Source organism: Saccostrea echinata, unplaced genomic scaffold (assembly GCF_033153115.1).
Source record: "Saccostrea echinata isolate AGI-Se365-2 ecotype Australia unplaced genomic scaffold, CSIRO_AGI_Sech_v1 ptg000040l, whole genome shotgun sequence".
NCBI lineage: Eukaryota > Metazoa > Mollusca > Bivalvia > Ostreida > Ostreidae > Saccostrea > Saccostrea echinata.
This window is the reverse complement of record NW_026889789.1, coordinates 5,060,198-5,072,913: the sequence shown is the minus strand read 5'-3', so window position 1 is coordinate 5,072,913 and position 12,716 is coordinate 5,060,198. Positions and strand designations below refer to the sequence as shown.

Below are 12,716 nucleotides of genomic sequence, written 5' to 3'. Positions count from 1 at the left end.
TGTACAAGCAATTACAGCTGCAGTAATGGCTCAGGTTTTAGAGAACTTGAAGACAGCTGGACTAATACCAAAGCCAACAAATGATGGCAGTGGAGCTACTGCGACAGCAGTAACAGAAACACCAACCACGTCAAGTGGCGGTATGCATGTAAAGAATAATAGTTTGAACACTATTCATATTCCAGCTCAAGATATTGTCTCTACTTTCGATGATAAGATCAAGTACAATTACAAGCCCTTAGGTAGGCCTTTGTATTCAAAAATAAATACAAAATTGCAAGAGAAAATTAGAAGTAGAGAGTTCATTGATATGTCAGATGTTCTGGTTGATCATCAACCAGCAGAGCTTGATCTGCATCTAGCTGTAAAAAACCAAAAAATTGGTCTTACCTCAGGAAAAAACGCAAATTTCTAACAATTGAGACTTGGACAAATGCATTTTTAATTTTTTCATCTGTCATTAGAAAAGCTAATCCCACCAATCCTTCAGTTTCTCAAGAGTTAGCCATTTATATGGATCTCATTCGACAAATTCATAAGGATGGAGGGGATTGGTTTTTCTATGATGTGAATTTTCGGCAAGCGATGCAAAATGATGACACATTGTCCTGGAGTTATGTAGATCAGATTTTGCATACTAGAGCCCTCAACAGATCAAAAAATAACACCACTCACATGAAGCCCTTTCAAAATCAAGCCCCTCGTAAAACCTGCCACAAATTTAATGGGGGCATGATTGCAATGGAATGTGTGGCTACCTCCATGCCTGCTACAATTGCAGGGGAAACCACCCCATGTCCCAGTGTTACAAGTATAGGGCTCAAGCAAAAGGAAACGCAGGGAAACGTAACAAACACGGGGGAAATAAGAAACCCTTTCTGCCAACAGAACAACAAGCCTCCTTTTCCAAAAATTCAAAATAATATGCCCACACCCATTAATGCTGATCAGCTAGAGTATTATTTAGAAGGGTATGATGAAAAAAAGAAACAATATTTATTACATGTCTTTCGAAATGGTTTTTCACTAGAATATCAGGGCCCCCGGGAACACTTTGCTTGTCCAAATCTAAATTCTGCCTTAGAAAATCCAAAAGTAATTGAAGATAAAATTAAAAAAGAATTAGAATGTAACAGGGTTGAGGGACCTTTTAAAGCAAAACCCTTCCATAACGTTCGAATTTCTCCCCTGGGTCTTGTCCCTAAGAAATCAAAAGGATCTTGGCGTTTGATACACCATTTATCATACCCTGATAAAAGACTTAATTCAATCAATGCAGGGATTTCAGATGAATCTGCTGCAGTTCAGTATGCGGGTATTTATGAGGCAATCCAACATATTAAAATACTTGGCAAGGATACATATCTTTGTAAAACAGATATTAGATCTGCATTTAGAATCTTGCCTGTCAATCCAAATGATTTTGAACTACTGGGTTTTCAATGGGATGGGAACTTCTACTATGACAAATGTTTACCCATGGGCTGTCGCAAAATATTTGAAGAATTTAATACGGCTTTAGAATGGATGGCTAGGAATAAGTTGGGTATTTCTGGGATGGTGCATATATTAGATGAGTTTTTGATATTAGAGAGTTCAAAAAATATGGCGATATCGAAGTTTAAAGCTTTTATCAACTTATGTGAGGATATAGGGGTCCCTCTTGCAAATGAGAAAACAGAACTTCCTGCACAAGTCATGGATTTTGAAGGAATCACTTTAGATATCCCCAAACATGAAGCTCGCTTACCAGAAGAGAAATTGGTTAAGTGTAAGGATTTGCTGAATAGGTTTCTAAATTTGAAGAGATGTACGTTAAAGGAAATGCAGTCCTTAATAGGCATACTAAACTTTGCCTGCTCAGTTGTGCAACCTGGTAGGGCCTTTTTACGGCGCGTGATCAATATGACGATGCATGTCTCTAATTCTCAGACACATATTTTGCTGACAAAAGAGGCTAAGGAAGATATGAAAATGTGGCTTCATTTTTTGTCCAGTTTTAATGGAAAGTGTATATTCTTGAATGAAACATTCCTTTCAAGCTACATCCTAGAACTCTATACTGACGCGGCTCAGTCTATGGGGTATGCAGGCATATACAAAGAAAGGTGGTTTTATGGTGCTTTTCCTTCAGAATGGCAAAAATTAAATATTATGACTCTGGAGCTTTATGCGATTATTCTGGCAATACATATGTGGGGTCACTTGTGGAAAAATCATTCCATCTTGTTTTTTACAGATAATGAAGCTTTAGTATCAGTTATTAATAAGCAAACATCTCCTGTTAGTGAGGTTATGATAATGGTGCGTTACATGGTTCTGCAGTGCTTAAATCTCAACATTCTATTCAAGGCCAAACATATACCAGGAAAAAAGAATATTTTGGCTGACTGCCTCTCTCGTTTACAGGTCAATCAGTTTTTGAAGCTGGCAGTACATGCTCAAAAGGAACCATGCCCTGTGCCAGACCAGCTGCTGCCACTGAACTTCTGGAATACATTAGGGTCTTAACACAAGCTGCATTGGCTCCCTCTACACAAAATACTTACAGACGTGCATGGGCTACTTTTGAGTCTTTTTCATTGGAGGTATTGGGACAAGTTAGCAGTCTTCCTTTATCGGTTTCAACCATATCATTGTTTGTTGCATATTTGTTTAAGAAGTCATTTTCACCATCTACTATTTCAACTTATTTATCAGCTTTGGGTTACGTACACAAAATGTTGTCTTTACCAGACAATATTCGAACTTTTCTTGTTGATAAACTTATAACAGGTACTTACAGACTTTCACAAACAATTGACACAAGCTAGGTTGCCCATTACAGTACCCATATTGAATAAAATGTTGCTGGTATTGCCAGTCATTTCGAATTCATGTTATGAACAGTGCCTGTTTAAGGCAATGTTCCTTTTTGCCTTTTCAACCTTTGCTAGAATTGGCGAATTGGTTGCTGTGAGAGATATACCTCAAGAACATATTTTGCAACTGAATGATGCAAGTCTGACATATGTTCAGGGTGAGGCTAAACAAATAGTAGTAAGCTTTAGGAAATTCAAACATGATATTAAAGAAGGGGCAAAAGTCATTAGGTTTACAGATGAGAATACTGGTACCTCTGAATCAGCCATCGAAAGTCTAGTAAGGTTCTTACAACTTAGAACCAAATTACCAGGACCTTTGTTCTGCTTTACCACTGAACATCCAGTTGCTAGATCATATTTTGATAAGATATTACATAAATGTATCGATTTATGTCACTTGGATAGTTCCAAATACAAAGGCCACAGCTTCCGCATTGGGGCTGCCACAGCAGCAGCAGAAAGAGGCTGGTCCGATTCTAGAATAAGAGAAGCAGGTCGTTGGAAGTCCAATGTATTTCGAAAATACATAAGGCCATAAAATGTTCATAGCTCACATTGGTCCATCTATGAAAGACTCTAAACTTTATGTTATACATTAATAATCTCCCAAAGGTTAATATAACATTATTCTGCAAGAACTTTTTCTCAAAGGTACCTGCTTGGGCCGGTACCTTGCATATGAAGTTTTTCGCAGAACCGCCTTTTCAGTTTCCAGGTCAATGTGTCATCAGGTATCAAAGGGTACGTGTGCATTTGCTTTTATGTCAGCAATACCTGCTGGGGCCGGTATTGCATGTGTATTTTCACTGATTATAATTTTATTCATTTTATTCATAGAGTACACCTGTATTGAAATGTAGAGATGTTTTTGGACTTGGATGTAAAATATTTCTTATCCTTAAAGAACATTATGTCACAAGTGATTATGTTTGTTATAGTAGATATCTGTTGGGCCGGCTTCTGTACATTTAGATTGACTTTCTTTTTCACTTGCATATGTTCAGATTTGGATATGTATTGTATATACGGGTATCAAGTCTGTAGGTTGTGATTTTGGTCTCCTTTGTTTTATATTTCATATATAAGGGTAGGAAAGAGTTCTCTTTCCTGGTGGGCTGTTGACCCCTTACAAGGCCAAGCTTACTTTGTATTTTCTTATTATGGTGATTATGTATTTGTTACCTTTAAAGGTGTTTAACATGGTTTTTGTCTCTGTAGTAATAGTTCATTATGTAATCATATATTATATTTTTTTGTATTTTACATGTATGTATTTTACATGTTTTTTAATTTAAAAAATTTTTACCTCAATTTGAGTAAAAGAATTTTCGCAATATAATCTGTGGTTTTGTCTTTTGTGCTACTTCATAAACAGGGGAAATTATATACAGGGTGAAATTTCTGTTTGTCCTGATGAAAGAGGAAGACATAAAATGTTTTTGGTCAAAATTATAAAATTTAGTTTGACTTCAAATGTCTCTATCCATACCTTTCCGACATCGGACGAGTTTCCTGCGCTTTTTAACATATCGGTTCTCGCGAATACAAAATTTCAACAAAACAGTATGCTGACTATAAATGATCACAAGTAGCCTTTTACAGAAAATTCCTTTCAAAACAGAATCCTTTGCCAGATGAATTCGAAGCGTTACCGCTTTTTCATCCCATTTAGACCTTGCGTTTTTTTTTCCAATTAAATCTTTTGAAATTTAAAAAAGTATATATTGCAAGATAATATAACAAGATATACGTGGGTTGTCCCAGAAAAAAAACCAACTACAAATTTCCATTTCAAAAAACCAAATATTTCATAAACTACCGGATTAAAATCATTCAATTTTTGTGACAACATACTATATGGTTTTTAAGGCATATGAATTTAGAAGCAGTATAGAAAGGGTGTTAAATTTCGATGGTCGGCACAAGTAAACTTTTTGATCGTCAAAAATAGCATTGCTATCGAAGTTCTTTTGTATTACTAGGCTATACAGAAAAGTAATACTACAAAATTTACATCCATAGAAATATCATTTATGACATAGCGTATTCATTTGTAAAAAAGATTCTGTCACCACAAATAACAAAAAATATTATGTTACATTCTTTAGATATAGTCAAAAATGGCGACGTGCGGCGGATCAGATTATCATTTAGTGCTGTGTTGAGCAGTATTTGACTTATGTTCATACGGTCAAAAGAGATGTAAACGATAGGACGACACAACCAAATGTATCGAGCAGTGGTCTCTATAAGTTAGAGAGGTTCAAAATGGCTGGGCTGGTTATCAAATGGAAGATGTGTCTCGAAAACTAACTAAAATGACGACAGACTAAAATGTCTGGAACTGAACGTCATACGCCATACGTGGACACAGCCGATAACTATGCAAGCATTTAGGTTTATTGATCGTGAGAAATTGTCTTTTAGAATAATTAATTCCAAGATATTTTCTTAACTGCATTATGTGTAAAATGGATTACACGTAAACTAAAAGAAAATTAAATGAAGTATGGAATTTATGCTTAAAATTATTTTTTAAAGACGCATGATTCCGCATGACAAACGCCTCGAACAAATTCAGAACAAATTCAAAAATGCCACGAGCTTCGTTTGGACGTCATTGGTGTTGCATTGATCGTTAATTTTGAATGTTTCGTTATATTTTAATCATAGAAAAACTGTTATTTATAGAGATTTTTTAGTGAAATGTGAAATACCAAATGAATGTTGTTTTTAGCTAAAATAAATTTGAAAATTGTGTGAAGATCTATAATACAAAAATATTGACAAATTTAATAGGTTCAGGGAAACGTAAATTCCGCTATAATAGCGGTATATCATAGTGAAATTCCGCTATATTTTCAGCCGTATTTTTCCTCGATTTCATCAAATAACATGCTTGCTGTTTATAGCGCAACACATGGTGGGTATAAAAATGGACACTAATTGGCACCTTTACATGTTTGAATTTAAGTAAGTTTTATGATGATGCGTTTAATAATGCGAACACACTTTTTAAAGGGAAGTTACATTTTTAACATAGCAACCAGTGATTGCGAAAGCATTCAAGAAAAACTGGATCTCAATTTTTCTCACATATGTACACAAATTAATGCTTGTAATTACTTTCAACCCGCAATGAAAGAGTTTGTCGAATTTAGAAGAAGAAATGATAATTTTTGTCTGCATGGTAACTAGTATACACTAACAAAAATACTTTAGTTAACTATAGTTTACTATATTTAACTATACTTAACTATAGTAAATCAAAGTGTTAAGGTTATCACTATAGTAAATCAAAGTTTTCGAAGTGATCACTATAGTGTCATAGTTATCAATATAGTAAATCAAAGTTTTCAAAGTTATCACTAAAGTAAATCAAAGTTTTCATAGTGTCAAAGTTATCACTATAGTTAACTATAGTAAACTATAGTTAACTATAGTATTTTTTGTTAGGGTACCCACCATGACTTGCGCTATAAAGAGCAAGCATGTTATTTGATGAAATCGAGGAAAAATAAGGCTGAAAGTATAGCGGAAATTCACTATAATAGTGATATACCGCTTATATGAATTTACGTTTTCCCCCAACCTTTTTAATAAAGATAGTAAGAAATAAGGTACAGTAAGGGGTTGTGGAGCCTTTTTGGGAAACATTTGTTATCGTTACAATTACCAGTAATTATTAAATCATCAGCCTTTTCTTCATATGCAATAAACGATGAAAAAACGATCCCAAATTGATTATTTACTTTATACAGTTACTAATCAAGAAAAAACACTACTACTTACTAGTTCTTTGAAATCACTTATTTTTTTTTTTTTTGGGGGGGGGGGGGGTTATTTTCTTCAATTTTTATTTAGGTGTTTAGCTAAAACATTTTATTTTCGTAACACAAAGGATACCAAATGCTAAATGATAATTGCATACAGATCTACCCCAGTGTATTTATTGACTACACTTGTTTAATCATAGACAAGTTTTCATGACAAGTTTTGTTGCTCTGTGTTTTGAAGAAAACAAAATGTCTATTAAACATGGGTATTGATAAGCTGAAAGACAATGTAACAAATAATTAATTAAACAATTGGGAAACATATAATACAGGCAGATCAAGTTCCAATTTACCTGATATGGATGTTCTCCAACGTGAATAAGTTTTTGGTCCCCAAAAGTAGTCTGAAATCAAAAATTACCATATTTTAAATAAATACTACATTAAAAAAGTATATTAATATCTATATTTATCATTTCTCGACTTGATATATTCCAGTGAGTTTGAAATGATACCACTTAGTTTGACACATCTGTTTCATATTTGGAATAATTAGAAACAAGAAAAAGACGACAACGGTCTCATAACACGAAACCTTTATGAAAAACGTGCTGATTTAAACTTTTTTTATCGTCGACTTCTCTGACTTATGTAGCAATATACCCTTATTACCTGCATATGGGGTTTATATCGCCCAGTTGATGTGATAGGCAAGAGCATGCTAGACGTGCAAACAATTTCTAAAACAAGGCAAGTTATTGACAAACAAGTTTATAAAACAAGAATCTCAATAGTCTCGTTTAAAGTCATCATTTCACAAGTTCTATATGATCCGATATAAGAACTGTGTCAGCAAATACAATCTGTCATTACGTTTAATCCTGACTGACGTTTTTCATCCTAATTATTAAGCCATTATTAACAAAGTGAATTTACATACTAATTTTTTTTCTCGTTTTTCCCGATCATGACGAGAAGCGCACGGCCGGTATGACCGGTCGACAGGGGATGCTTATTCCCGCAGGGAACCAAGTTCCACCCTTGATGTTTTAGAGGTTCGTGTTTGATTTCTGGCTGACATTTGTGTTTCGGGCTGATCCATGATGTAATATGGTAAAGGATATGTATTATTACGCTTGTTACATACTTAGTAATTATATACAGCACACAAGCAGTAACATATGGTGCCCATATATTACTACTCACACATCAACTTTAGAAAAATACAAATCTGTTTCCTAGCAGTACAGGAACAGCACACTTGACCGCTTAATCATCTAGGCAAGTAAAAAAAAACTTGCTTTTGATGCCGATATAATTTTCGTGGCGCCGCCCTAACCTACACTACACCCCTAGAAGATAAATACGGATCGGTAAAAATGTTGTGGAACTGAAAGAGTGAAATTTAAAATTGTGTAAATTTTGAGATATATTTCAAAATAAGTATCAGGCTTAAAGATTGGTAATTCTAAGTTGATTTTTTTTCAGTATGTCTGTAATTTTTGGAGAGTTTAGATTGTTAAAAGAAAATGTGTAAAACTAGTTCTAACAATATCGGATGAAAACTAGAGTGAATATCTGTAACATTTAATAATTTTTTGAGTAATAATATGTGAAGCTAAAGTTCCTATATACAGAAAAAAACAAATCAGTATTATGTGAAGCATCACTTGTGCAACAAGAGTCCGATGTAAACGCAAACAAATTGATAATAGACATGAAAAGAGATGTTAAAGAAACAAATATTTACAAAACAACAACTGTATTTTATAGTGTTTTTTACTATATGACTGCCGTCATATGCATGAAAAAGGCCCTTATCTTTTGACGTCACAATGCGCACAAAACAACGTCAAAGTCGTGATATCGTAAAACGTATTTTTTGTCGAATGCGTTTCGTGAACAAGACCCAAACGTAACAAAAAAATCAAAAATCAATTTGAATGAAAATTGATGTGGACATTTTTAATAAATGATAATGTTACTATTTAGTACATGCATTTATTCATAATTCTGTTTAAGTAATCACATAATTAATTTCAACGCGACATTGAACACATTGTTAGGTACAGCGATGTCTATATATAATGCATGGCTAAAGATGCTGTATATTTGTTTTCTGAGCAATTTAAAAATGCTTAAATTTGAGCAATATTAGTATCTTAATATTAAAGGGTATTTTACGTACACGTATTTATTTTTTTCAGAGAGAGAGATGGATCAGTGCACATATGTGCTAAATGTGCTAAATTGAACATATTTTAATGTTATACTATATACCGGGGTTTTTTTGCCCCGTGCTATTTTCGCTCTTTCAAATTTGCAAACAATTTTGCCCCCGTTTAAACTAACCCTGCTATGGTTCTGTTATACTGTCTTACTTGAATTCCTAACGTCTTAAATCAGAAAGTCTTAAATTCGCCCATTTGTGTCTTGGGCGAAAGGGGCGAAAATAAAACGAAGGCGAAAATTTCCTTGTATACAGTACATATACAATGGGATTGGACAAAAGTTCTTAAAACTTATACATTGTATCGCCCTCTCTATAATTCTATAAAGTTTGAGTTACATGTGTTACACAGTTTTAGAAATAAATTTGATTAAATCACAACATGAGTTTATATAAACTGCAAGAAAATTAGTGATATAAAATTGCAATATACAAAAATTACAATAAATCATTTAAATCTACCAGAATGCTGAATATATGAATATACAATGGAAAAAGATATCAATTTTCAGCAATACTTAGTGAAGTATACATCCACAGTAAAGTATGGGTGTCAACAATATGAACCTTATCAAATCTCAAAAACTATCGAAAAAATCTTTCCTGGCCTTAGTTTAATTAGGACAGGAGAAAAAATAATGATGTGTGTCTTCTACTTTTTCACGAGAGCAAAATAGATTTGACATAATGTTACAACTATAGAGACAAATACATGTATTTAATGTACAGTTATGTCGAAGTCTGGTGTGCAGTATATTATTACGTCTTTTTTCAAATCTAAAATAAGATGGAGCTACTGCTATTTTTTGTGCAATCGTTCTTTTAAAAGCAGATGGTGAGCTCGAGTTTCTAGTTTCTAGCGATTATGAATTCATTAACTACAGTTGGAACAAATGATGATTTATAAGTTTGCAGACTACATATGGGTATATAGTTTTGAGAGTTTCTTGATGTATGAGTGGAAGCTCTAATAATATCTCATGTCAGGTATAATATCACAGAGATAATCAGGAACTAAATTATTATGAATCTTATACATAGTATTTAATCTGTGTAGCTTGTGTCTATCACTAAGCGGCTCCCAGCCAGTTTCGAAATACAGACTCTCTAGAAGCTAATAGAGTCAGACCAGTAACAATACGGGCTGCTTGTAGTTGTAATTTCTCCAACTTTTCAGAATCTGTATTTGAACAACCTCGCCATACTACTGAAGTATATTCATGTTTAGGGCGAATGAATTCGTATACATGAGTGAAAGAGTTTTTCAATTTATTTTAAATTTGAGCTTTTTTAATAGACCTATTTTCTTGTATGCATTGGAAAGTAAGATTTCAAAATGGGATTACCAACTAAGTTATATGAAAACGCTACTCCTTAATACTTGCTAGTGAAATAATTACATTAAAAAAGTAGTCTCTGACAAAAATTACCATTTTTTGTTCCGATAAAAGCCGGCTTGAAAATGAATTACATTATGTTTAGGAATAAGATAAGGTAATATGGACTTTTTCCAAGAGCATTATACTCGATGTTGAAGAAAATAACAATTATATCGACAGTGATAATATTATAGAAAATATTTATGAATTATTCAGAATTGTCAGGATATAGCTGATGTCACGGAAGAAGATATATTCAAGTCTCGCAAGATAATCAGTCTCAATTTCAAATAGATTTCGTCAAAATTGTAATACAACTGTATTTCAATTCGCTCAGAAAAGTCCAGCTCCGTTTAGTGTGCATATAAACATGAGTATTCCAAGGAATGCATGTATCGCCTGCTTGGTATCTTCAATAAAGGTTTAAATAAACCTAAGGGTGGTCAGCTTTTTATTACTTAAGCATGATAGACTGAAAATTCATGCATTTGCCTGTAAAGAAAAAAAATGGCATCCATTGATAGTACATGTATAAGACTGCGATAGAATTTGACAATCAAAGAAAATATAGTTCCGTAACCTTCAAACGAAGAATTAAATTAAAAAGAAATTCTGTTACGTCATCATACCAAGGGGATCACGTGAGATAGCAGTGCGTCTGCGTAATAGGTTCAGTGCGTTGCTTCTGCTTGAAGTGATAGTGAATTATACAAAAAGAGTTCGCGGTTTCTTCCTTTCACCAAATTTGTCGTAGACAAATAACTTTCGTTGAAGTATCTTTATCTGTCGGAGACAGATCCCATTTGTGAAGTTGTTTTTTTTTTTTTTTTTTTTTTTTTTTTTTGATAATCATCATACACGTGGTGTAATCATGGCATCCGCCATATTGAAAAAAATCGGCAGATCGGGGGAAAACAGGACATGCCAAGTGCTAGTAGCAGTACAGCTACGAATATCACTTCTCCACGAAATGAGGTTAGTGATTTGAATGATAACATACCTGTTGAAAATAGGAATTCTACGCAAAACATTGATAATTTAGCCACGTGTTTTGATATGTTAACAAACACTAGAACAGCAGGATTTCGAGAGCTAAGATCAGACAAATTCGAACTGATTTCAGATCAAAACAACCCATTTAACGATTATGAATCAGAGGGCAACTCGGGTTATGATTCTGAGATTGACAATAATGTCATAAACTCACAAGTAACAGATAGGACTGTGAATGACTTTTTATCGAAAACAAAAATATCGGGTTCGATATCCGGAAAAGCACAAGACTCCGAGAAAAATGAAAACGAAAGTGGGTCACAGTCGCAATTTTTGAAAGTTGCTGCTGAACAAATCACCTCACAAGATGTTATTACTGATCCAATACACAAAGACTTGGCGAAGCTTGTTGATGATCTGATGTTCAAAATTAAAGTTGATAAAAAATTAGCAGATCAAGTTAAAGAGTCTGCTGAAAAAATCAAAAGACCAGAAAATTGTGAAAGTTTGGTATGTACTAAAGTTGACGAATTTATCTGGAACAGACTACCAATAGCTACCAAATCGTTGGATATCAGATGTCAACATGGTCAGTTATCTTTGGTTAAAAGCGTTACGATTCTGGTGAGCATTTTAGAAAAAATTGGAAAAAATTTTGTGTCAAACAAAGAACTAGAATAAGAAGACTTGGTCAAAGAATTGATAAAATTAATCGAAATGCTTAGTTTTTCGAACTATGAACTTAATATGAGGAGAAGAGAATGCTTGAAAGGTAATATAGACAGTGTTAACTACTTGTCTCTCTTCTCTTCGGGAGCACCGATAAACCAATATTTGTTTGGTGGAGAACTGGGCAAGAGACTGGATGAAATAGAAAAGACCAACAAAGCAGTCAACAAAGTCATGACTAGCAAAGCTGCAGAGCAAAGAGGAAGTTACCAGGGAAACAGAGGTCGGCGTTTTCAACCGTATTCCAGACAAGGGTTTCAAGGCAATTACAGAGGTAGAAATGCTCCCCTTTAGGTCAGGCTCCCAGAAAAGGAGATTTCAACAGGAAGTTCTCAAAAGGGAAAAAAGAACTTCAAACAAGAGTGAATACTGACAAATTCAATGAGGTAAGAACTGCTTAAGTCAAATTTCAAACAGAATCAATTGATGTTTTATTACCTGAAAATTTCAGAGCTGGTAGACTGAAACAATTTTCAAAGGAATGGAAAGAAATTACTTCCGATAAATTCATATTAGAATCTGTAGAAGGATGTCATATTGAAATGATAGAGGAAGCTAATTTAAGTCAACTAAGGCCATCATATCCCTTGAAATTCAATACCAAAGAAGTTAAAATTGTTTCCACTGAGATAGAGAAATTATTGAACAAAATTGTTATAGAAAAATGCAATCACTGTTCAGATGAAATCATATCAAAATATACTAGTATTCATCAGACAGAAAAAGGACAATTCTTGCACAGTCA

At 33.8% G+C, this 12,716-nt stretch overlaps 1 protein-coding gene and 1 pseudogene across 1 annotated transcript; both read left to right on the top strand.

The window, feature by feature from the left end:
• Positions 1 to 2,904: 2,904 nt before the first annotated feature.
• On the top strand, positions 2,905 to 3,402 carry LOC133200539 (uncharacterized). The gene has a single exon (XM_061336324.1). It carries the CDS (start codon positions 2,905 to 2,907, stop codon positions 3,400 to 3,402), a length of 498 nt encoding a protein of 165 aa, XP_061192308.1.
• A 7,768-nt stretch (positions 3,403 to 11,170) lies between these two features.
• On the top strand, positions 11,171 to 12,372 carry LOC133200538 (uncharacterized; annotated as a pseudogene).
• The last annotated feature ends 344 nt before the right edge of the window (positions 12,373 to 12,716 follow it).

Bases quoted from the DNA above. Each gene is read 5' to 3' on its own strand.
- LOC133200539 (XM_061336324.1), top strand. From the start codon at position 2,905: ATGTTCCTTTTTGCCTTTTCAACCTTTGCTAGAATTGGCGAATTGGTT.